Source organism: Amphiprion ocellaris, chromosome 15 (assembly GCF_022539595.1).
Source record: "Amphiprion ocellaris isolate individual 3 ecotype Okinawa chromosome 15, ASM2253959v1, whole genome shotgun sequence".
In the NCBI taxonomy this organism is placed as follows: Eukaryota; Metazoa; Chordata; class Actinopteri; family Pomacentridae; genus Amphiprion; species Amphiprion ocellaris.
This window is the reverse complement of record NC_072780.1, coordinates 14534008-14561055: the sequence shown is the minus strand read 5'-3', so window position 1 is coordinate 14561055 and position 27048 is coordinate 14534008. Positions and strand designations below refer to the sequence as shown.

Here is a 27048-nt window from a genome sequence, read left to right as displayed (position 1 = left end):
AATGATGACTCCACTGTATCACATGATGTTATCTATGCTTCAGTGAATATTAGTAAGAGAAGTGTAAGCAGAGGAATGAGTACAATGACTCGGATTACCATTCATGCTAGATGATAAAAGTTGGAAATGTGATGTGCTGCTTTTCGCAGATGCGGTTAATCTGTGGACTGTATGAATACGTGCCTCTGTTCGTGCATATATTCCCCAGGTGTGCATACATATTGACATGTAATGCAATGCAGCATACCCTTTACAAATACCTAACAGTGCACATTTATGTGAATATTTACTGGTGCGCGTGTTTGCATCTGTTTGTTTTATGTGCACTTCTTTCACAAGCATTGCGACAGGACTTGTCAAGTAGGTTTTGTACAGTATCCACGCACAACACATTGTTGAGTAGCCTCTGGCTGCTGCTCACACATCAGACAGTATGGGAATCAGAGTCTGACACCAATTATGCAGAAACGGTGGGAACTTGTTGCTAAACCCGACATATCAGTGCGTTGCTCTTTCTCCTCTGCATCATCTATAGCTCTGGGCTGTGTGTGTGTGTGTGTGTGTGTGTGTGTGTGTGTGTGTGTGTGTAAAGGGATAAGGATACTAAAAACACAAAGTACCATGATTTCCTCTGGATGACTGGGGCAGAGATTACCATTCCGCTCATTGAATTTGAAAAGATATTTTGAAAAAGATGAGTACTGCATAGATCTTAGGCTTCTAGACAAAATAGTAGAATAAATATAGCTCCACACACTACTTTCTATAAAAATAAACTCTAGGTGCTCTGCAAATGTTCTATTACAGTAATTGTGGCTTGAGAACACTGCTGTTTGCTTTGCGTTGCTGAAACATGAGGAAATAGATTTGTGCAAAATGTATTTTTTGGAAATATTCATAATTAAATAGATTCTATAATGGAGTTTCACATTAACTCACTGTCATTTACAGAAATTTTCACAGACGCACAATATTCAGTATCCAAAAGATATGAATACTTGTGTACATAATCCAACACATGCAATTTTGCTCCAATACCAGCATGTTGGTCCCAGTGAGCTCCTATTTAAACAGCACATTGAAGTGTCTCTGTGAAAGCTCTTCAAGGTGTTTCATCTTCTTAGTAGAGCATTTGAAGCAGCATTAGAGATGGTCTTCTCGTCTGTAACATATCTGTAGAAAAACTGTTTGATAAATGCTTTTACTTTGTGTCAAGTTCAGCTCATCACCTTTTGAACAAGTTTTATTTTGAACCCACCCTTATCTCACTGCATTCCACTGTATTGTGCTATTTTGAAGGCATGGAAGATGGCAATCTGCCTAAGAAAAAATAAATAAAACCAAAGGCAAAATAAATGAGCTGACATAAGTAATCCCTATTTTCAGAATTTTTTTTAAGCATTTGCAGTGGAAAAGAGCTGCTGAAAATGCTGTTTATTGTAGAACAAGTCATTTGTATTGAATTGTCCATGTCAACATGACTGTTTCCCTCTCATTTGCTAACTTTCAGTACTGCTTTCTATCCTTTTAGTTTGATTGAGCCTTTCCAAAACACATACTGAAACATGCTCTTGCACATGTGAACTCCAAGCAGTATCTCATTATAAATCCACTACATTGAGGCTGGTGCGCTTACAGAAACACACACGTACACAGCTATAGTGCATTTCACATCCATTGGACCACCAGCAGGCTGACAGCTGTCTCAGCTAAAGTGAAGAGTAGATATTTTGACAGCATCATCTTTCTGATGTGTAGACTGACACTATTAAAAGCTGTGGCAGACGTATTTGCTTGACTGACATTGTGGAACATCCATTGAAAGCTCTGAATTTGGTGTCTGTGATTCACTTTAAAATGCTATTTGTTTTCCTCCTTTACACTTGGCCTTAGCTGTGTTTTTGTCTTTTCTCTATTCTTATTGTCTCCCTTAATCACATTATTACCTTGTGTGCATTGATTCTTTTGAATAGTCTGTTTGATGTAATTCATTTATGCCCTCCTCGTTGTCTCTGACTCATCATTTATTGCATTTTAGAAACTCTGACTTATATTGCTAAAAGCCTAGATTTGTCCCTTTTTACCTTTCTGCCGTATTATCGCGATGATTAATTTTAATTTCAGTTTCCATACAAAACAAACAAAATACTGAAACTTGATCATAACCTTGTGGAAAGGTCCCAAATGCAGACAACTTTTATAATCCCCCACTCTGTGTACGAGTCACATTATATGATGAGTCAACTGTAGCCTTGATTTGTCTATTGACTAAAGCTGTTCATTTAAAAAAAAAAAAACAACACACACTACAGGGACTTCTGCAACAGTTACCTTCCATGAAAAGGACCTGAGGTTTGTTTCAACAAAACAAAGTGCAAAAATGAAGTGGGCACAGTTAGAGTCAACCTTTAATTTTTCAGTGAGGAACAGCTTTTTGTTTGCCTGAGGTTGCTTTCCTTAAGGCATAATTTTAGGCGTATGGACATTGGGGTCGAAGCTTGCATTCTGCACAGTGAGTGCCATCTCTCAACTGGCAGTTCCTCTAAAGTATCTTGTCTTTTCCTTTAACAGTCTGCATTTCCTGGTGTTCCACACGGAAGAGGTCCACGACGTGCTTCGGATCTGGGATGGGCCCCAGGATGGAGGGGTCCTGCTGAGGGAGCTGAGTGGCTCAGTGCTGCCCCCAGACGCCCACAGCACCTTCAACACTGTCAGTCTGCAGTTCACCACAGACTTCTTCACCAGCAAGCAGGGCTTCGCTGTGCAGTTCTCTGGTAAGAAGAAAAGATGATCGGAGGTTGTGGGAGATGATGGAAATATTGACTGAACATGACTGACAAAATTCACCTTTCGCAGGTTTAACTGTGAACAAGGACAATAATATCCTATTTCCATGCCATTTCATTGACTAAGCCTTCCTTTGCTCCTGCAGTTTCCACTGCAACCTCCTGCAACGACCCAGGCATGCCTACTAATGGCACCCGTGGCGGTGACAGCAGGGAGCCCGGGGACCATGTAGTTTTCCAGTGTGATCCCGGCTACATCCTGCAAGGGGCTAACAGGATAACCTGCACTGAGATCAACGGGCGCTTCTTTTGGCAGCCAGACCCTCCCACATGCACAGGTAGTCAGGAAACGCAGCATGCAATCATTAATTATGCCTAAATCTTTATTTTATTAGCATCAAAACTAATCTGAATGTCATCATATATCCATTAGTGCTGCTGTGCAATGACACTTAAAGCAGGTTATATTTTCCACAGACTTCCTCTCCTGGAGAAATATGCTTACTAACAGTTTTTTGAAATATTGATACATGATTCCATTAAGCGAACAAAATAGCTTATTTTTCAAGCTAACAAGAGCGCTTCTGCTTCTGTCTCAGTGGCCTCCTGTGACAGTTGCATTTTTGTCAAGAAATACGTAGCCAGACCACAGTACCGTGTCAGCACTGGAGAATAATCTGGCTGTGCCCATTGTTAATTTCCTATTGGGGAAAAAACAATCACAATCATGCCATGTGCACCAGCAAAAATGCGTGGGAGGAATTTATTTGGTGGAATATTTGTACACATGAAGACGAGCACTGTCATCAAAACAGCCTAATCACGAAAGAACCAACAGGTCTCCTTTTCAGCATGATCCAAATCTCTGTCAAAACATGCCCTTTTCAGCATATTGGTTAAGTTTTGAAAATGATAACAATCAGATAGGTAGCAGCAAGGTGAATGCTGGGGAAAATTGCAAACTTATACCCATAGCCTACATTCTGTGAGTTCATGAAATACAATGTGCTATATATCTTACATTTTTCTTCTAAACCCTGTAGTAATTTAATTTAATATGTCAGTCAGTAGAAGCGAAAAGAAATGGTATGAAAATTAAAGTCATCCGATAAGGTATATTATGTCTTACACCCTGCCTAAGACCGCCTACTGCATACTTGCATTTACTGGTTAAACTTTTGCAGAACAGGTAGACAACACAGGTCCATAACTCGATTACTTAACAGACTCCTTCAGTGAATCTTAAGTGGCAAACCAGATTGCCACGGTCCCTAGACATTTATTGAAGTCACTGCAGCAGACAGTGAGATTTGATTATCGTGCTCCATAACCTCTCAGCAAGATCTATACTCTTTGTGCAAACTTTTATTTATTTATTTATATATATATATATATATATATATATATATATATATATATATATATATATATATATATATATATATATATATATATATACACACATATATATATATATACATATATATATATATTAGTCAAAAAGTTGGACACACCTTTTCGTTTAATGGTTTACATTTATATTGTAGATTCTCACCGAAGGCATCAAAACTATGAATGAACTGACATGGAATTATGTAGTAAACAAAAAAGAGTGAAATAAGTCAAAACATGTTTTATATTTTAGATTCTTCAAAATAGCCAACCTTTGCTTTGATTACTGCTTTGCACACTCTTGGCATTCTCTCCATGAGCTTCATGAGGTCATCACCTGAAATGGATTTCCAACAGTCTTGAAGGAGTTCCCAGAGATGCTGAGCACTTATTGGCCCTTTTGCCTTCAGTTTGTGGTCCATCTCATCCCAAACCATCTGGATTGGGTTTAGATCAGGGGACTGTGGAGGCCAGGTCATCTGACCTTAGCAGCACTCCTCACTCTCCTTCTTGGTCAAATAGCCCTTACACAGCCTGGAGGTGTGTTTGGGTCATTGTCCTGTTGAAAAATAAATGATGGTCTAACTAAACGCAAACCGGATGGGATGGCATGTCACTGCAGGATGCTGTGGTAGCCATGCTGGTTCAGTGTGTCTTCAATTTTAAATAAATCCCCAACAGTATCACCAGCAAAGCACCATCACACCTCCATGCTTCACGGTGGGAACCATGCATGTAGAGACCATCCATTCACCTTTTCTGCATCGCACTAAGACATGGTGAGTGGAACCAAAGATCTCAAATTTCTACTCATCAGACCAAAGCACCAATTTCCATTGGTGTAATGTCTATTCCTTGTGTTTCTTGAGACAAACAAGTCTCTTCTGCTTGTTGCTTTTCCTTTGTGGTGGTTTCTTAGCACCTATTTGACCATAAATGCCTGATTGGCACAGTCTCCTCTGAACAGTTGATGTAAAGGTGTGTCTGCTACTAGAACTCTGTGTGGCATTTATCTGGGCTTTAATCTGAGGTGCTGTTAACTTGATCTTAATCTAAGATCAAGTGAACAGCTTAATCTAAAATATAAAACATATTTAGAATTATTTCGCAGTTGTTTGTTACATAATTCCATATATCTTGCTTCATAGTTTTGATGTCTTCAGTATGTATCTACAATGTAGAAAGTAGTCAAAATAAAGAAAAAACATTGAATGTGAAGGTGTGTCCAAACTTTTGACTGTTTGTGTGTGTGTGCGCGCAAGCGTGTGTGTGTGTGTGTGTGTGTGTGTGTGTGTGTGTGTGTGTGTGTGTGTATATAATCATACTTCGTGCTCTACTAAAGCATGATGCCATTAACTAGGGTAATTAAGACCTTGTAATGAACTGTTTTGTTTTTTTTAATTAGTGCTCACCTTAATTAGATGATTTACAGGTGAGGGGTTAGAATAAGGTAAGTCAGTGTGATTAGACCCTCACTGCAGTTATCTCAAACATCTGTTGGCTGAGGAAGCCATACACCACATACAATAGTACGCCATGAATTCCAGTCAAAGCTATGAATGAAGGACTTTGAAAGCTTTTTTTGCCCCTCTCTTTGCCTTTAGTAATATTTTGTAGCTGTCAAGCCTTTTCTACAAATGCTATTACATTTAATATTGTTTTATATGTATTTTCAGATAACAAAATCATTATATGAGGAAGAATAAAAAAGAATACTTTTGTACAAATTGAAAAGGCTATATTGGAGATGATGATTAGGATTAGATCGTCTTAAGAGAAAAGCTTTCATAAATCATTGTAGTTGTTCAGTAACTGTTCAGTAGCTGTTGTAATTCCATTGTTGTTTACAGTTTGATTCACTGCGGGAAATTATAACGATTTTCTCCCTTCTCATAGCTCCATGTGGCGGGAACTTGACAGGTCCGAATGGGCTGATTCTGTCTCCAGACTATCCTGAACCATACCCCCATGGGAGGGAGTGTGACTGGACTGTAACTGTCACACTGGACTATGTCATCTCTCTGAGCTTCAATCAGTAAGCTTGCATAACATAAAAAAATATACATATGTTTTGACTGTTTTACTGGACATTGGTAGAATTTCTAGATTATTATTTATAGCATTAATTATGTTTCAGTTCATGTTTCATCTTTTACCCCCCTCCAATCAAAGCTATAAACTAACATTAAAAAAAAATATGTATTTGACTTAATATTGTTACCTAACTTGCAACTCCTCTGAGCAGCATATTCTGATTATTTTTTAATGTCTATGTCTGTAACCAGGTTCAGCTTAGAGCCCAGTTACGACTTCCTACATATCTATGATGGGCCAGACTCCCTCAGCCCCTTGTTGGGTAGTTTCTATGGCACAGATGTTCCAGATCGTATTGAGAGCAGCTCCAACACGCTCTTCTTGGCTTTCCGCAGTGATGCTTCCCTTAGCAGCAATGGATTTGTGCTGCAGTACACAGGTATGATCTCGAGGTTCGAGGAATGGCTCCATGAAACTTTTATCACTTTTTTTTTTTTTTTTCATTTCTAGTGACTTGTGGTTCTAAACAAAACTGGGAATTTTAAATTGGATCTGTGACATTATCCCCTAAACAGTGTGTTTCAAGCTCTTTCTCTGACAGTGTGAGAATGGATTTAATCTCTGCTGCTTATCGACCTTGCAGATTGTTTCTTTTTAACTTTTTTCTGTCTAGTCCAAAGCAAAAGATTAGTGGTGGGAAATATGCTCCAGTTAACGATGGGATTTCTGTGCTGCTGCATCCTGACCACCACCCTCCAATTTGAGCAATGGTCTGCTTGGGTGTTATCCATGTATCCCTCCTGTGGTAGCCCACTAACACAAAGAATTATGAAAATAAAATGCTGACAGCATGTGTGCTTAAGTTCTTTTTGATCAGTGCAGCTGCACAAAAGGCTTGTGATAAATTAGAGCAAACACCGTTTGTTGTCTCATGTCTAAGCTTGGCTGACCGCAGCAAATTGTTTGGGAGATCCAAATTTATTTGTTCACATGAGGCACTCTGTCCTGCACACATGGTGCAGAATGTTCACAGACGTCCTTGAAAGAGAGCCAGTTGGTTTGAGGATAACATAACACATCTGTGTTTTCTGCATTTGTGTTTCAGCCTCAGAGGGGAACACTTCAGTGCCTGTATGTTAAAGCCTTCTAACAAATATACAGACGCTGAACAAGCTCTAAATTAGACAGGGCATCTTTGTTAAGGGCTTTGCTTGAGAGAACAGTGTTAAATCTTCCTAAATCTCCCAGCCTCAATTAGAGCTGTTTAAGGTATCAGACGTTTAACCAATTCCAGATCGACCCTGAGCTCCCTGTTTCTTGGCTGGTGTTCAGGTGGGATTTGATCTATATAAGCAATTCAACTGATTTTCAAATGCTGTCTGTTTATGCAATAAAGCTCTGCAATTCATTTGCAAACTGCACGTAAATGGAGTGAAACACTGTCTTTTGGTAAGGCAGCGTTACAGAGCCTACCCCTTAACTCACTCCCAGCAATATTTACTGCAGTGTGTGATATTGTATGGCCAATCTGGTAGAGCAGATGGACTCAGTGTGTGGCTCAGAAAAACTCCCTCACCCTACTTCCAATTCTCCACACTAATGAACCATAACCAAATAATACATAAATTACCTCCTCAGTTTCAGACAAACAACATGGCACAAAAGCATGTTTGGCTGTGAGTTTGGGTCTATTTGGTGAGGAAGCAGCAAGTTGACAAGTTGGCCCAGCTAGTATTTGGTCAGCCTGCTACTGAAAATTGCATTACAAAATCTGCCTGAGGTGCTGTCAGCCTCTTTACCAAGCAGTCTTTATGTCTTTCTGTTTCCGTGTCTCTGGCCATGTTTGATTGGGCTCTCGAGGGAAATATATGAGCTAAAACTTTCCATGCCTGAGCCACATTTGAATAACACACACAGACACAGACAAGGACATTTATACTCGGAAAACACACACATACAAGCACCCTCGCACTCACATCTGTCTAATCCAATACCTTCACGAGTCCTCAGCTCATTTTCACTTCTCATCACATCACCTACACTCCTTTGAGTATTTTTTCAAAACAGATGATGCCTCTCTTCTATTTTTCGCACCTGCAAATGTCCTAAGGCGAGGCTTGTTAAATCGACCATTCTCATTGCGGGGACCGATCTTCTCTCGACTAGTTTGTGTCCAGGACCAGTCCATACCTAATGGCTGTTAGATCTATCACACCTCCACTATCTCCTTTCAGATGTACTGGTTTAATTGGAAAGGCTGTGACAGAAGGTTTAAGTCTAAATTAGCCCATGAAGGGGCTCAACCATTCAAGGACAGGTGCCCTACATGACACAGCACTGTTAAACTCTGAAAGAAGGCCTCCCATTTGCTCAGCATTTTCCCAACTTTCAGCTTAGAAACTAGACATTTATCCAGTGTGCTGTGTTTCTATCATCAATACAACTGAATAAGAATATAAATTTTGTTGTAGTTATTGTTTACTTAGAATAATACAGTGGAAGGTTGTTTTCTTTATGGCACACACACAAGGAGTTAGTTGTAAATGGTGAGAATAAACCTTTCCTTAAATATTAGATGATAGAACAAGAAAAAAGAAGTTCCATCAAATCACTTCATTTTTCAGTAAAGTGTGGCAGCAAATGGACACAGAAAAGCGATGTGAACTTTCAGGGAAGTTAACGCCGTCATCTCATTACACACATTATTATATGGCTGTTGTAAATACCATTGCCAAGAGAAAGATGGAAAAAGAAGTCTTCTTTGAAGCCATCCCAATGAACGTTTGCAGATCAACTCTTATATAATAAGAGCATTGTTAAAGTGTTCCCTATTTAAGGTTTGCTTTCAGCAAACTTTGATGTTGAGACAGTTCAGGCTCTTACACATCGTTTTTTTGTCAGTCAGTGAATTGTAAGTTGAAATTTTCCTGACGAGAAAACATTTGACTCATCTTCCCTATTGTGTGTTAAGTCATCAAATATTGAAGTTTGCTGTGAGAATAGAGTGAACTGTGTTTAAAGCTGAACTAAATTGCTTTTGGCATTTGTCCTATGTTTATTTTAGCTGAGAGAGTGTGAAGTGTGCACAATTGACAGGCCCCCTCTCACGTGCACATTTTCCACCTAAGAACAATGTGATGGCAAATTGAGCGAGACATCTTTCTTACGACCTCAGGAGTGGTGATTGATATGTGGTTAGATGCAGTGTGTGTGCGTGTGAGTGGGGTTTGGAAGAGTATGAGGCTATGTGTGTGTGTGTGTGTTCAGCAAAGAAAACTTGCGTATGTGCATTGTCTTCTCTAGTTGACTGCACAGTGAAGCGTTGTTTGAGAGGCGGTTGTGTGCAGTCAGCAGACCTTGGGCCAGAACCACGCCACTCTCAATCAGCTGCCTGTCTGTCTCCACAGCCATACATACCCCAGCAGCCACAGATGAGAGGCCACTGTCAAGGGCTAGGGAGAAAAATGGCAGTCTGTGAGATATATTTACTGAAAGAGGGAAGCACAGAGATGCAGCAAACAGTGAAAGCATAAATGCAACCACAAAAGAAGGAACTATACAGCCAACTTCAGGCAGTAGTATACCTACTGCAGCTTGATGCAAAAATCTTTTTATCGGATACCAACATACACTCCCTTCTGTCACTGATTTTCCACTGTGTTACCTCTCTCCACAGAGAACCCTAGGGAGTCTTGCTTCGAGCCTGGCCTGGTGCGCAATGGGACACGGGTGGGCAGTGATCTCAAGCTGGGCTCCACTGTCACCTACCACTGCGACAGTGGCTACACACTAGAGGGAGACCCAACGCTCACTTGCATCATGGGGGGAGACGGCAAGCCGAGCTGGAACAAACCCAAACCCATCTGCATTGGTAAACACTGACATCTGGAGTCGGTTGTTAGGAACACAAACCACATCAGTGCTTATAGATTTATCGTATGTAAACATGCAAGTATGATTATGTACCTTTTCCACAGAGTTATGTCCTGCAGCTGTATGTGTGGAGCTGTGTGGGTTTTGCTAATATTAATAGATGTGAGAGTGTAGCTTAAATTTAATCTCCGGTTTGACAAGAGCTGCCTATTTTGCATATCCTCTTCTCACACTCGCAGCAAAACCTGCATGTTTCTGACTTTTCACTGATATTCCCATGACGTGACTAACTCACGCTGTGCATATTCCCCTGGAAAGCTGGTAGAAGATCCCCGTCACCACAGAATCTGGCTCTCACAGTGTGAAGCCTCAGTTATATGTCAGGTGGAAGATGTGCTCATTCCACACACATTTTCACATAAGCAAAAAAACGCACGCGTACATGGGTTCAGTACTTTCACAATGATACAAGCATACAGAGACCATTTTTAGAGGCTTTAACCAGGGGAGGAGATTTGGGCCTCATCACACCCAGGCTAACCCAGACAGACACTTGGAAAACATTGCAATTTCACTGTGGCAAACACCTGGGACATCTTCCACCCAAAGCCCAATCAGACAAGAAAAGTAATTTAGGAGTGATAGAACAGAGGGGATGAAAAAGTAGGAGGCAGGGAAGAAATGGAATCCTTCACTATTGGCTTTAGACCTTTCTTCTATGTCTGCCTCATGCTCTTTGTGGTTGTCTCTTCAAGTCCCGTCTCTGTGTCTCTCCACAGCACCATGTGGTGGACAGTACTCTGGTTTAGAGGGAGTGGTCCTGTCTCCTGGTTACCCTGGCAACTACAGCAGTGCACGAACCTGTTTATACTCAGTAGTTGTGCCCAAGGATTACGGTAAGCCAAAGAAAAGCACTGCACTACTATACCATTTGTCCTGGCATGTTTTTAATTGTGTGTTTGAATATATAAAGCTGGCTAATCATTTGTGGATAGTTAAAATATACAATGTTTAGGCAAAAACTATGCTTAAGTCCCTCACTAAACTCTACCTATTTTTCACCCCTAAAAATAAGAAGAAAACATTTTTTTTTCCTTAACAGAATATTCTTGGTGACAGGTCTGCAGGAGAAAACATCTCTATAGTAAATCTGTAAAAGCTCCCACAGTCACTGCTTTAATAGTTAGTCAGGGGTCTACTAAATACATTTTTTCATATTTTTCTACACACAGTAAAATCCCACAGTGATTGATAGTCCTCATATTCATGTTTCATTGCAATACATATATTTTCACATGACCATCTTACAAACGATACAATATGTCTATCCAACACACACACACACACACACACACACAGAGACTGAAAAATAATTGGTGCCTGGATGATCCAGAGTTCTTGGAGTTTCACTGCTTTTTGGCATCTCCATCTTAAAGGTCACAGTTTGCTGGTAAGATGTAATCTGATACTGTAGGGGCAGCAAATTATTCAGAAGACAAAACAATGTAGAAGTAGGACACAGCTCAACGTGTAAATTCAGAAGCAAACACGTTTCACTTACTTGCCCAATATGTCTCAATGCTTCACTTTCTTTCTCAGACAGTCTGTCTTGTTCTCCTTTTTATCTCCTGCTTTCTTTTCTCTTCCCTCTGGCTCTTTAATGAGTTAACAGCATAATGCCTCTCCATGTCAAAGCTGAAGTCCTATCATGGCTAAATTACACCAAAAACAGCAGTGGGCATGTGTTTGGCTCTGAGGTACTTCACACCAGCCTTTTGAATGCTGAGGTCATGGTGCCCATTCAGTGGTCTAAAAAAGACTGGGTGCCCATCCTTCCCGGACCCTGTCGGCAGCATATTTCACTCAATGAATTCAAAGTTAGAGTGGAAATTGAAATAATTAAAGTCCGCATTTGCATTTTCCCGGAAAATGACAGCAAGGCCCAAGGCAACTCAAGAGCCGCAAATGCTCTGTACTCCTTTCTTGCCTCTTCTCATTAGGCTGATGCACCAGCCCTAATGATAAGCTATTTTCTTCAATGCAGAGTACAGGGTGGGTGTTACTGCAACCACTGGCTTCTATTATCATAGTCGCAGATGAAGAGGATGTACAAATAAAAGAAACTGATGAGTAGGAGATTATAGTTGCTGAGTCATGTTGAAGAAGTATAACCCGGAAGATAAGGTCCTGCCATCACACCTAATGGAGAGCGTAAGTCCTGTGCCTCCTCCTTTTCCTCTCCCACTCTGTCTCTTCATCCTTTTCTTTAACCTGCAGTATTTTCCACGTGTAAACGAGACGTAGATTGAATGCGAAAGGAATGGATATGCTCAGGCAATAGCGGTGGAAAGGGTGGGTTGAGAGGATGAAAGCACCATAGTGGAGCTTTAGCTGCACATTGTACAACAGATTGGCTGTCATTGCAAAGCCTTTCATCTACTGACAGGCCATCAAGCCCAGACAGGATTGCTGATCTCCCTTGTAATATCAGTTTTTGGTTGTGTTGTCATAACTGCTGGTATTATCCATCCTGCATTAAAGAAGACATTCTGATTGAAATTGGTGTTGATACTCTTTTAAATGTGAACGATGTAGAGTATGTTTTAGTGGATTTTCTGAATCATTTCAAATAAATTGTACAGTTTTAAGCATGACTGTTCGAGTCACTAATTTTAGCTAATTTCAGCCTTCTCTGTCCATGTCTGTCTTTTCCAGTGGTCTTCAGTCAGTTTGCCTTCTTCCAGACAGCTCTGAATGACATTGTGGAGGTTTATGATGGGGCTACACAACATTCCCGTGTTCTAAGCTCACTGTCTGGAGCACACACAGGTAAATTAAACACAAACACACACATTCAGATACCTGAAGACATGCACATTCTAGTGCATTTCAGCAGTTATCAGACCAAATGAAGGGCCAAAAAATAAGCTACAGTATGTACATGAAACTTCAAGCAGGCAAGTCATTATTGGTACACATTTCTACAGCTTTTGTTTCATATTCAGTACTAGCTTGTATCAAACCAGCAAATGCGATTTGACTACTTGATCTCCAAGTAATTATTTTTGACATGACAGGGGGACTCAATGAAATGTTGTCTTGGCCTTATCTCTTTCATAAATATCCAGTTAAACTCAGAGACAAACTGCTGACACAGGCAGAGCTGCTGTGGCTGCAGGTGGGCTCCAGTGAGCTGTAACACAATTCAACTGTGACAACAACAGCTTAAAGAATCACAGGGATAGCATATCAGCAGACAGCCTCAGGAAGACGTACATGTACATACATCTGAAATGTTAGTGAAACATTAGTTTCAACTCTCAGCACATGCAGGTGTGCATGCAAAAAAAAATGCATCCATTCACACGACATTTGAGGTTGCAGCTGTTTATTCATGCAGCAGCCAGTTCTCAATTAAGTTTAACAGCTAGATAAAACCTTACCAAAACTGTTGCACTGATCCTCTATCCATGAACGTGTATGCAGTGAGTATCTCAAATAAGCAAGAAAAACTATCACATGCCTTCACTAATTGTTGTAATGCCTTTACTTGCATTATTTTAAAGAAAAAAATCATGTAATATATTAAAGATTATAGGATGACCAAAAATTGAGCCAAGTTCAGTTGAAATCGGTTAATAAGCATTGATATGTTCCTTGAAGGTAACTTGAAAAAGACAAGGAACCTCTATTCACAGGCCACTATTCAATCCCATTGTCACAGAATATCAAATCTAATATAATGATAATAATATAAGCTAAATAAACTTTTTCTAAAATCTAATCATGAACCTACGGTGACAGGAACAGTATGTAAATCCTTTACTGCTCCTCTTGCTCTTCTGCATTAATTATATAATGTGATCTGATCTTCATCAAAGTCACAAGTATGAAAAAATGCAATGTGCTAATCATGAGCTAATAACACACAAAGTGAGCCCAAGGTTTTAATAACTGGTTGACCATCCCTCCTTGCTTTTAAATCAAAATAGCTTGAATTTACACCTCCAGTGAATTTCACTGATTAAAGTTTCTAAACTCATGACTCCAATTCATTTTTATTGATGTCATTAGAGTTTCAAATACTTTTTCCACTCTACACTGTCAGTGTTTGAAGAATGTATTCAATATAGACAACAACAATACAATGATTGGTGTGTTAATCATTATAACATACAGTGTGTCCATTGTTGTAACTTAAATTGCGGTCTTACACGAAATGACAACTAATAATGAGCCTTTAAAGTATAAATATCACAAGTGGATGCACCCCTGTCAAAAGAAAAAATGAGCAGCCGCACCGGTGGTCGGGTGAACCATCAATAAATCCATATCTGTCTCTTTCAATGCCCTCTCTGTGTACTTGCCATTCAGGGTGTGCATGAGAGCATGGTGCATGCATGCTCAAAGATTGGGCCAGTGATATATCAGTTAAGGGCTGCTCAAATAGCCCCCCCCCCCCCCCCCCCCCTTTTTTTTTTTTTTTTTTTTTAACAAATATTTCTGAATAGATGTCCAACAGAAGTACAACAAAATGTTGCAAACGTAAAAAAAAAATATAAATAAAAATTAAACAGCTATACATGAGAATGGAGAATAGCAAAAAGCACAACAGATGTGAGGTTAGAGGTGAAAAGTTGAAGAGCTAATTTTTTGCGCCGCTTTACGTTGACTCATGAATGTGATAAATGCTACACCTGTGTTGGTAGTCTACAAAGAAACAGGCTTGCGTTAGGGAGGTTCAACCTTTAAAGAGGAAGAGAGTGAAAAGGTGTATGAATTAAGGGCAACTCTCAATCCCAGCCTGCCATAGCCCTGTGGATTGACAGAAGCAAAATGATTACTTTGGTTTGTGTCCAGGGCAGCCTCAGAAAATCCGGTTTACAGCTCAATAAACAGGACGCTGCATTAACTGCAGATTCCTGGTGGCAGGTCCACAGAGCTACATATCTGTGAGCTTATAAAGCAGGAAACTCATCCTTACTGTCTAAATATACAATCTGTCATTATGTGCAATAAATATATAGTCAGGTAATGAGCATTTATGTGATTGGCACGATACTATTCCCCATGCATGATAAATCACTGTTGTCAAAACATAAAGCAGATTGTTGTGATTATGCTGACCTTCAAAAGCATTTTGCATTGAACTAGTCTTAGTAAAATGTTCAACAGTATGCTTTCATTACTGTCATGTCTAGTGAGGCAAATCACTCTTTTGGAAAAGAAAAGGCAATGATTGTGAATTATTGGCAGCAGTGGTGACAAACAGAATAAAATAAGGAGGAAAGTGAGGGGAGAATATAATAATGACAGAAGACGGGAACTGCAAAAGAAAAGGCGACAGCATATAGACAGAATGCACAAAAGAATCGAATCAAGAAATCAGAGAGACTTATCTAAATGCAAATTTTTGAACTGTTTTTGAAAATAAAAAAACTATTGCCACCCACCTGGCTATCATTTTAGGTGTGACTTGAGAGCTCATTAAAGTTTGACCATTTTTTATTGCTCGTGCATTTGTTATCTTTGTTTCAATACTAGCATGCTGTTAAATGAATGCAAAATGTATTCATAAAATATAAAATCTCCTTTCTGTCGTCCCCACTATGCTAACTCTTTTTACCTCTAAAACTGTTGGAGTTGTCATCTAACAGCTGGAACATTGATCTCTGACATTGTTCCCCATGACTGCCGTATGCAAATCGATGCCCACCAACAACTGGCTCTGAAGTCTGACCACTGAGATCCAGCCAAAATCATATCTGTCCTTGTGAGTCTTCCATCTGCTGGCGCAGAAGATCATTTTAAGGACAGAGTGGTTTGCAGCTGGAACTTGGCCAGAGAGTTGATAAGTTACATGCTGACACATGTTTGATCTATCTAGATGAATACCTGCCCTGTGCAGCAAATTATGAAACACTGTCACCATGACAGCACACAGCAAGGGCTTCCTCTAATAAACTACCCAGCATGCCGTGGGGATCCTACAGCGGAGCTCAAACAATTATAGCGATGACACATTAAGAAACGGAGTAACTGAAGCTGTCTCAGGATACTGCATTTAAAGGTGTAGAAATACTCACACCAAAACGTGAGCAAAACGTACACACACAGGGTAGATACACTAATACAAGACACACAGATGTTGCCTCTGGGGTTAAGCACGTCTGCCTCCCACTACAGTGTGACAGCAAGCAGACACAGAGTAATGAGATTCACTGCAGAGAGCCAGTCAGCAGCACACTGAGAGGAAGACAGAGAGGCAGAGACCGAGATGCTCGTATCATGTTCTACGTCAGTCAACAAATTTTCCACCACACTAGATGTATCATGGGGGTTTTTCTTGTGCGCAATTACACTGCGCTGATAAAGATAGCAGGAGGTCATATTAGTAATTTCAGTGATGAAATAGCCTCTTTTTCTTTATTTTATTTATAGTCAGGAATTTTTAAAGTAGGCATTGATTAATGTACATTATTATAGTAAACAATTCCTAAAATATTAACTTGGTATGCATTTTGTAGAGGAAACCTGACAGAATCATTTACAATTTGTTTTTAAAACAAACACATCTTGCATACTATGAACAAATGCTAATTACAAAGGCCTGTCTTCACAAATAGGTTTTCAGATGCCAGATTTAAAAACAAAACCTGACCGGCCAAATGTCCAGTGTTCCAAAACCTTCGAACTATAGCAAGAAAAGCTTGATCACCCTTGGTCTTGGATTTTGACAGATGGAAAGCCAGTAAGCCTGGTCAGGTGACCTTAGAGTCCTGCCTGTACAGTATGCTGTTAAGACTTCCTGAACATAAGTAGGAGCTAGATTGTGGAGAGCTTTACACAGCATGTGAAAAACCCAACCTTCAATTTGATTCTGTATTTCACACACAGCCAATGAAGTAAAGCCACAGGATATGTGGTCCTCGAAGGTGGGTCTACAGCACTTACAAGCATTGATGCAACATTTTAAAGCAGCTGCAGATACTTCATTAATAATTTGTTAATTGTTGAGCTATTGTGAACGACAGTTCAGAAAGACATTTGCAGTATTCCAGCTGGAACTGGACAAAGAAATAGAATGCATTTTAGAAGCTGTTTTTGATCAACATACAGGCCACTCTCTCTGTCAAGTTCTCCTTCAAAAATCTTTCTAAGTTCCCAGAGCATTATTTTACATAGACAGACTACAACCAGCTCTACCCATAACACGATGTTATCTAGGTCACTGATCAGAACTCTGTATTAATTACAATGTACCAAATGGAAGCTGTTGATGATCCTCTAAGTATAGAAACATGCGTGACAGTGAAATATTTGGCTAATCAAAATTATCATCACATATTAAGAGACCTGCAGCATGTCTTTTTTCACTCAATCATAGCTTAGTCCCCAATACCTGCATTTTTTTTAATATTCCCATGCCGTACACACAGAATCAGTTCATAAAATAATCATTCAATATTTTTAAGTAAACAGAAGATGTGATTTGATAGAAACAGTGGTATGTACTAATGCAAAAATAAACTGGATGCAACCCTTTGCAAAAAACTGTGTCTTTAACTGTTCTCTATCTTAGGCGAGTCGCTGCCGTTAGCAACCTCCAACCAAATCCTGATCCGCTTTACCTCCAAGGGCCAATCCAGCTCTAGAGGATTCCATCTAGTCTACCAGGGTAAGTGTAACACACAGGCACACACACACTGAATCAAAATCTTGTGCCCTGCCTCTTTTGGATTCTCTCAGTTCGAACGGCCCCAGTTCCCCTTCATAATAGATGACTTGCTGAGTGATTTTGCAAGGATTCACCTTCAGCCACTGTTTCAGCTGTGATGTGCTTGTGGACACATCGACAGAAAGTGTGTGCTTGTGTGAAAAGGTTGTGCTTAAACTTTGCTGTTCTTGTCTTCCCCTAAGAGGGACTTTCCTTTTGTATTTTTATTTTCTTTAAACAATGCACTGTACCAGAAACGACATTTGCTGCAGATATCCAAAGGCAATGACAGCTCTGGAGAAAGTTTAATGAATAAATAATTCATGTTTGTAAGTAAGCTAAGGGAAAGCCAAAGGAAAGAAAAACTGAATCTCACATTTTTTATTACCTTTTTGGTGCCATGTGATCACACTGATATAGACAGTAGTTAGTTAATAAGTTTTATCAGAAAATCTCAATGACATTAAGATCTAAATTCAGAGAGACACCTGAGAACAAACTACATTGACACCAGTGAAATTTTTTCACTCGTAAGAACCAAGAACGCACACAACCAGAAATATCAATAACTAATATATAAATAACTAAGGAGAGCATTAGAAATATAAGCTTTAAGTCTCTCATAGGAACTAGTGTCTCTAAATTTCAGTCTGTGTTTCAATTCATTTCAGTGGTGAGGTGCATTTGACCTAGAATGGCATAATAGCTTTATATTTAATTTAAAATGTCACACATACTGACTCAAGACCAAAGAACGAACCAGTAATGACTACGTCTTCCTCTCTTACCATAGCTGTGCCGCGGACCAGTGCCACCCAGTGCAGCTCAGTCCCTGAGCCCCGGAATGGCCGCCGTATGGGTAACAACTTTGCTGTAGGTGCAGTGGTTCGCTTTGAGTGCAGCCCAGGTTACATGCTGGAGGGATCGAGTGCCATTGAATGTTTAACGGTTCCCAATGCCCTCGCACAATGGAACAGCTCCATACCCAGCTGTATAGGTAGGGCATGAACACTCAAAGCAGAAACAAACAGAGACATACACACTCTTGTCTTAAGCATTTACTAGCTAGGCAGGGTGTGTTTTTGTTCTTTCTTTCTTTCTCAGTTTCATTCTTTATCCACTTGTTTTCTTCAGTCTCTTTCCATCTCTCCCTCTGTCTCTCTCACTTGATACCTCGAGTATCAAACTCTTGACTTGACACAGATGTGGGCTGCCAGCCATCAACTGTAGTGATACACTGAGATTCAACCATGCGGCACACAGGTGGCAGGCACTTCTCAGGGTCACAGATACACACTGATATACACACACACACACACATACATATGGTGATATCAACATGTATATACAAGACACACACTCTCCCACACAGCATACAGCTGAAGCAGATGCTCATATGCTGTCAACAGATGTGAATTGAACTGAACAAGCTGGGAAGACAATGTCTGCGGACTGTAAACACTCCGTAGGAGTGTTACATTGTGTCTGGTATAATTTGTGCGTATGCTTCCATGGCCAGGTGGATCATATTCAGTGTGTGGTTGTCAAATGCATTTGTAATCCAGTTGTAATTTCAGGATTTAGCTTTAGTCACTCCTAAAATTACATTTTTACCATTCATTTATTTGATTTCCTTTAATTGTATTGTTGTTGTTTTTTTTGGTTTGTTTTATTAATTAATGTCATGTTCATCCTGTTCACATACAATTATTTCCAAAATCATTTGTGATCCTACATATATAATATATATATAATATATGTTTGAAAAATGTTATGGTAGAAGTCTATGTAATATTAAATACCCCCTATGATGAAAATCAAGTGTTTTTACCTTGTTAACGTGTTCATATGGCATTATACTAGTAGATTGAAATTAGTAGTCAACACAGTGGCCGAGCGCTGCCATCTCAAAAACTGGAGTGTGCAGATGTCACTCTCAAAGATATGAATTCAGACTTTTGAGGTTTCATACGTAACAAACTGAAGTAAATAATCCTGTCAACTTGCAAGGTGAGACGTTCCTTGTCACTTTTCTTCTTCAGAATTGGTTTCTGGTTTGGACATATATGGCTGAAATACTTCAGTATTAAAGCTTGCCAATGTGTAGAGTAGAGGAGTTTTACAGTGTTAGATCAGAGTTTGAGTTGAACTGATGTGCTTGAATTGCAGAGAGCGATGGATGGTGAATAAAGAGAGAGGCAGGGACTTCGCAGATGCACACTTCCTAAAGCAGCAGTGATTGAATGAGAATGAGTTACATTTTACCTGTTTTAAGGAATGAAGGTTTTACTTTCATGATAAAACTTGTGTAATTCTGATACATAAAGATGAGTTTTAAGGGGCTTATTCAATGAGTAGAGAGACTTTAACAAATTTCTTTATAATCATTTCCATGTGTTAAATGATTGTATGTTCTCCATACATTGCTTTGCATCCAGCCTACAGTCATGATACATTTGGTACACTGCTAACTTGACTTATCAGTCAAACTTCTTTCATCCTGCAGTTCCATGTGGAGGTAATCTGACCTATCGAACTGGCACCATCTTATCTCCTGGCTTTCCTGAGCCTTACCTCAACAGCCTCAATTGTGTGTGGAAGATCACTGTTCCTGAAGGATCTGGAATCCAGGTTTGTACCACAAAAGGTCTACCTGGCATCAAAATATCCACCTGGATGTCAGAATGGTTAAATGAGAGGCATATTGTTGTTGCAAGAAATCAGTGTTTTTACAATGTCTAAAATTCTAACCTATCTACATACCATATAGATTTAAAGTAAGCATTGCTATACTAACAATGAACTTCATAATATAATATAATAAACGATGTACAGAATTCCAATCAACGTATATCAAATTCAAATTTGTAATGTGATGTGTTGTTTTGTTTTTGTATGTGCCTACTACCATCCTGACTAGTCTGTCACCAGGTTTTATTTATCTTGAACCTCTAGCCTTTATGACTCTGCATGTCTTGCCACCAAGCTTCTTTGTGATGATATGTTTTCACCTTAGGTTAATTAACAGAGCCACCCGCAGTATATTGAGCTATAGCATATACAGTTCTCTCTCTACTGGAAAACACCTAAATGAAACAGTCTATTGACTTTACAGAGGCTCAGAATTTAATTTTTTGGAGATCATAATACCAGAAACTTGAGATTGCACAATCGGAAATAAATTTGTATATAATTGCCTTTTCAATTACTTTACTTTTCTTTCTTGGGAGTTAATTCAGTTTGCACATTCTTATTCTTTGATGCATGTGTGATGGAAACTCATGGAACCTGGGTAAGGTCCCTGTGGATCTGCCCGACAGAAAGTTTTTAGGCTTATGCTTCAGCCTCTGTGCTTAATGACCTCAGTGCAGTCCCTCAGCTATTAGCTCCCCCACCTCAGCTGACTGTCCTTGTAGGTCAAATATACGAGATGGCCCACAGGCACACTTAGCATGCTGCACTTCACACTAACATTGCAATAGCTTGGAGGTAAAATAGACTGAAAAAAACTGAGTACCGATTAAATGCACATCCTCTAAAAGGCAAACAGCTTAATACTCTACATGTACATATTCCTGACAGGTAGTAGTCAAGTAACAACATATAAGAGTTTTTAGTCATTGGAACACTTGTGCAAACAGAGGCTCATTTCCATATTGCTACAGGGTCACTGCTTGTGCTACTAAAATGTAAACTCCAGAGTTTCCTTCTCTATACCTATGCTCTCTGCAGCAGAATCGTCCTCATCCTTACTACTTCTTCTCATTTACACTGTCATCTTCTTCCTCCCGGTCTGTCTTCCTAACTGTTGCTCTTCTCTTCCAGCTACCAGAAACACATTAGATTGGAGTGTCACGATTTAGAAGAGAACCTAAAGGAGCGAGGTGCCTTGCTGGCACATTTGCCGTGGCCCCCTAATGAAAGATCAATCTGTGATCTGCCTCGTCTCTCTAGGAGCCCAGTGCGCCAGAGCCCCTGCAGCCCCTTTAATTGGCTCATATCCGATCTATAACCATCAGAGGCAGAGAAGAGGGCAGAGGAATGGATGTGAGAGGGAACAGAAAGGGAGGCTTGAAAAGAATGAAAAAATGAAGGACGACACAGAATGAGTGAATGAATTTTAGACCTAGACTGAAAACATAGATATTGTAGATGGCCACTCTTTTCATTCATTCGTTTTAATTTGCAAATGCTCTGGTAGTTTCACAAATGCTTGGTGACTAGAAGCAGCTCTGTTTGGCAAGAGTTCAACAGAAAAATCTGTTTCAAGATTCATCATTTGGACAACCATCATGAAAATCCAGAATGCTACTATAGCATGTGGTATCTTTGGTTTTTCATTAGTTGTAACTTTTATGAGGATCGTCTTTCTTTCTTTGACGGCTGTTTCCAAAGCCGTCCTGTAGTTTTCTCATTTTAAAATCTCCTACCACTCGAATAGAGCCTTCCAAGAGGGCCTTAAAAATAACAAAAGTTAAGTATAGCTCTCTCTATTGTGTTTTATTTCTTACTACATGACTGTGATCATTTCATATTTCACCCCTTAAGTACTTTATGTCCAAATAAAAGACTGAGTACAACATATATGAGCCTGTCAAGACACCCTCAACCTCTGTCATATTTTTACTCTTTCGCTGAAATATAAAGTCCTACTCTTTTATTGAACTGCACAACCATGACTTGAAGAAGAGAGAGCTCAAAATGTTTGATTAAATTAAAAAGACATTTCTTTATTCATTTTACAAAAATGGAACAAACTGGAAATATGTACATTTTCCAAGAAATGTGAGCTCTGCACACTATAGATAGGCTATTTGACAAGATGTATTTACATTTTTATATCCTCTACTAGGCAATGTTTTCATACTGTTCTGCACATCAACTCTAGATGGATTTAGGAAGATATATTTAGCATAGTGAAATATCCACAGTAGACAGATATTTCACTATGTTGAATGGATCTACAACTTCCTGACATCATGTTCCTTTTTCCTATATTAGTTTTTTTGCTCAAGTATGTTACATCCTTTCTCTTGCATCCTGTATCAGCCTGCACTTCCCCAAAAAACCTCAGAATTTATGTCTTGTGACTCGGGGTCTTCTGACTTGAGCTCAGCATTTTCTTCTTTTTACAGAATCTGATGCAAACCCTTCACAGTTTCTGGCTCTGAAAAATGAGATCATTTTGGATAATACCCTCATTTTTAAGCCCCTGAATCCCAAAACATAAAAAAGTAACTTTTATCGCATTTTTTTTTTACTTGCAATGTTCTCTATAGACATTTTAACAAATAGGCGTGTCATGGCCTACATAGCTGCTTCTCTTAAGATGAGAGTAGTGACTAGCTAAATGACGGTGCTTTTTAGTGTTTCAATTTACCTTCTTCACACCTTTTCTGTTGTCTTCTCCAGCTCATTAATCTTCAACTCTTTACCTAATTTCTGATTTTCCTGCCAATGCATATTCTTGACCCTACTGTGACTGAATTGCTGCCTAAGCCTAATTTCTCTTCCATTTCTATACTGGTGTTTCCTTTTTCACTGTTCACTAATTGTGTTCCTCTTCCACCCCCTCTTTCTGCCTGTCTCTTCCCTGTCTCAGATCCAGGTAATCAGCTTTGTCACAGAGCAGAACTGGGACTCGCTGGAGGTGTTCGACGGAGGCGACAACACTGACACTATGCTTGGCAGCTTCTCAGGTATTGCTGGATCGTGTTTGTGTGTATGCTTTTTTCTCTCCACAGTGTTTAATGTTTGCAACCTTGGGCATGTTACAGATTCTATACCTGCCAAAAGGCAAAATAATAATCAAATTAATTTTATCAGAGCAGAAACTATAACCTGAAACACACACTGTATTTGTTAACCAATGCACACAGGACGGAAAAATGGTGATTTATTTGGCTCAGTTCATATTGTAATGTTGCTAATTCAAATTCAGAATACATAAAGGCCGGGTGTGCAGTCATGGGAAAGTTCAAAATTTTCAATCCGTTCGAGCTTCCTTTGGCAAAATCTTGCTACATTTCTACAAAGGTTAGCTTTTTCTGTGTGGAGTTGAAGTCAGTGTTTGTTTACAGGGCCTTTGTTACTGTCATAGTGAGGATACAGCAACAGGGAATTCTCCTTTTGTTTGTGCTTGGAACAAGACCAAAAGTAAATGTTAGATGTGCCCTGAAGTAAAGAGATGAAAGAGAAATGCCACCAATATTAGGTCGTGTCTGTGAAACGTGTGATTTGTATGTGAATGTATGATTGTGGGGGGGTTTGTTTGTTTTTCTTTTTAAAATTATTTGTCTTTTTTTTTATTATTAGCAGAATGCATACCCAAATATTTGAATAAATCATTTGCTTTGCACTCAGTCTTTGCAACAACCAATAAGTCACACTGCTATTTAGCTGCTTCATCAAATATCTGAATGCATATACACACAATCATTTACGTGTACACCTTTTTTGGACACATGCGCACACTGAAGCCAACAAATGTAAAACAGAGCAATTTTTCAGCTTTTTGCCAGTGGCTCAGATAGTTAGTTGTGGTCAGCCTATAGAGGAGATAGCTTTGCTAAACTCTACTATTAATTTTCTCCCCAAGGCACGACGGTCCCAGCTCTCCTCAACAGCACCTCCAACCAACTCCACCTCCACTTTTTCTCTGATATCAGTGTGTCTGCCGCTGGATTCAGGCTGGAATACAAAAGTAAGTAAAATAAATAGTTTTGACCACCTGCATTAAATCAAACACTCGTACATTTTAGTGGTTGTATATCTCCACAGGGTTACATGAATGTCCTGCAATTTCTTGTCAGAACCTGTATTGTAATTTGTCTTTCTGTCTCTGCTGTCTTTTGCTCTCTTTTCTTTATCCCTTTAGCGGTGTCTCTGACCAACTGCCCGGAGCCTGTAGTTCCTATGAACGGTATCAAGGTTGGGGAGCGTCTTCAGATGAATAATGTGGTGTCTTTCCATTGTGAACCTGGATATACTCTACAGGTAACACCCCCTATGCTCCTGGCTCAGTCATGAATGACCATAATAACTGCAGTGATGCTTTTCTACCCTTGGTCAGTGTCACTCCTGGCAGCTTTACTTGTAGTCACTCATCTGCTTGAGCTGCAATCACATTGTGCAGTACATGATAAAACTAAATGTCAGAGAAGAGAAATTGGTATTGACTAAACGGACAGGATCGTATTCCTAGTAATTTATTTCAAGTTTGCTTACAAATTATCTGTAATTTCCCAGCCTTGGTGAACTGTGTGCTGTGATTATGTATGTGGAAACTACTCTGGCCTTATCATTAAGAAGCACCAATTAGGGTTTATCTGCATCACTTCTCCTCTCAGCAAGTTCTAGATATGCAGAGCACATAGTTGTACAAAAATGTTGATGTGGTTTGTATATTTTGATGAATGGCAACTTTTCCTTTAAGTTTATTAGATACTTGCTGCCCATAATTTATATTTTGTGGTGCTGGTATGCTATAAAGTCAGACTGCTGCACAGCCTTCAGTGCTTTCCCCATAGTCATCTGTCCTTCAAGAGACAGATGGTGACATCTGCGGAGCACACTGGGTACAGTAGTTCACACAAATTCTATTTCGGCTCCATCGGGACTGTGTGTTCCCACCAGCTCTGACTCTATGTTCTCACGTAAAAATGCCAGGCTGGGTTTATGTCACTCCCATTTTTCGTTGTGGTTTAGCTTTGCATTTTTTTAAATTGGAGTAGTTTTTAGGCCAATGGCTATGATATATTTTTGTAAAATTGTGATAGTGGCAAGGTTTGGGGGAGACCCAAACCTTGCCACGAGATTTGGGGGACTTCAGCTTTACTTAAAATTACTTAAAGTGTACAGCAGGGGGTTTTATTTGAATGAACAAAAGTTTGTTGTTTGGGTTTCCAGTGCAGGAGCTTGGGAGAGGCAGAAGGTGCTGCTAATGTTTCAGGAACAGCATCTTAATCTCCCATTTCAGTCTTTTTCTTTCCATTGCGGAGTAGAATCACATAGCTTCAACCGCAGCGTTAACTAAAGTTTACCAAAACAACAGCACATCCAAGTTACTGGCTGTAAATCCAGAGCTATAGGCACACAGAGAATAGAACAATGGATGGCTGGGTATTTTAGCATGAAGGCAAATTTCACATTGTAGATTTATGAGAGGAGAAGACTACGACATGACAAAGGCAGAAAAATTGGTCCTCATTGTCCTTTCCGAATTTCAGCGTTTTTCCTCGCGTTTACCACATCTGCGCCAAAGATGTTCTACAGGTTGTAGAAAATGTTCTACAGATTTTGACTCTTGCAGGAAATTCCTGGTGTTTAATTCATGTTTACCATCTAGCGTGTTCTGCCCTGCCTTTGCTGGTGAATTGCTGCGTATGTTGTCGTGTTACCACCACTATGATGACTCACATCATTGGTAGGACTGTGTATACATATGCATGTGTATCCTAGTGCCTAGTTGGAGATAGAGCAGGCTGCTAGTCAAATGACTTTCCAGTCATACACTTGAAGTTTTATATCATACACTTTTTAATTAGTGTTACAAATCAGAATGCCTGGTCTAAATTCAGGTAGAGGTGCAAGTAGACTGGATAAAGAGGAAATTAAAATAGTATCCCTCAAACTTGAAAATATCTGAAGGCATTATCAGCCCTTGCAGTGACAGTGTTAATGAGCAAGATGTGAAAGAGTACATTCTCTGTTCAAAAGACTTGACACCAAAAGCAGCATGTGGTGTCAACTTATGGCTAATTGTAGTGGGTGCCAGGCTTTCTCTGACTATAACTATGGACACATTCTCAGCTGAGAAAGGTCAGCTGAGTCAGTCTGTTATGTTCTAACATCAGATATTTTTTTTTAATCACTTTTATCATGATTTTATTTTATTTTATTTTTAAGAATATCTTAAGGGCAAATGATTTGAAACTCCACCATAGACAGTCAGAAAAAAAGGCCTGTGTTACTGCTTATTTGGGCGGTGCAACAATAAATGGAAGTTTTTCTGTAATCTTCTCCTGTGTTTCTCTCTCTGTATGATCATCTTAATATGCCTATGATGCTGCCTCTTTATTGTTCTCTGTCACTTCAGATGGATTTAGTCATTTAGTCGCTACATGAGGTCATGTGGAGACAGGCAGCAGGTTCAAATAATTGGAGCAATAGATGAGTGACAGTGGGGCAAACAAGTTAATTCATTGCCTGCTCTTTGTTGCACTTTTGTCTCTGTGTTCGTGTCTG

The 27048-nt window shown here is 39.5% G+C and overlaps 1 protein-coding gene across 1 annotated transcript in view; it reads left to right on the top strand.

The window, feature by feature from the left end:
* The window catches only part of csmd2 (CUB and Sushi multiple domains 2), a 245624-nt gene that overhangs the window by 162063 nt on the left and 56513 nt on the right, over positions 1-27048 (top strand). Inside the window, exons 27-39 of the mRNA XM_023275803.3 lie at positions 2572-2774; positions 2933-3124; positions 6075-6213; positions 6464-6651; positions 9889-10083; positions 10865-10981; positions 12801-12914; positions 17668-17763; positions 18596-18799; positions 20309-20433; positions 23405-23501; positions 24401-24505; positions 24680-24798. Of these exons, the coding sequence (XP_023131571.2) occupies positions 2572-2774; positions 2933-3124; positions 6075-6213; positions 6464-6651; positions 9889-10083; positions 10865-10981; positions 12801-12914; positions 17668-17763; positions 18596-18799; positions 20309-20433; positions 23405-23501; positions 24401-24505; positions 24680-24798 (1894 nt within the window). The remainder of the gene's footprint in view (positions 1-2571; positions 2775-2932; positions 3125-6074; positions 6214-6463; positions 6652-9888; positions 10084-10864; positions 10982-12800; positions 12915-17667; positions 17764-18595; positions 18800-20308; positions 20434-23404; positions 23502-24400; positions 24506-24679; positions 24799-27048) is intronic.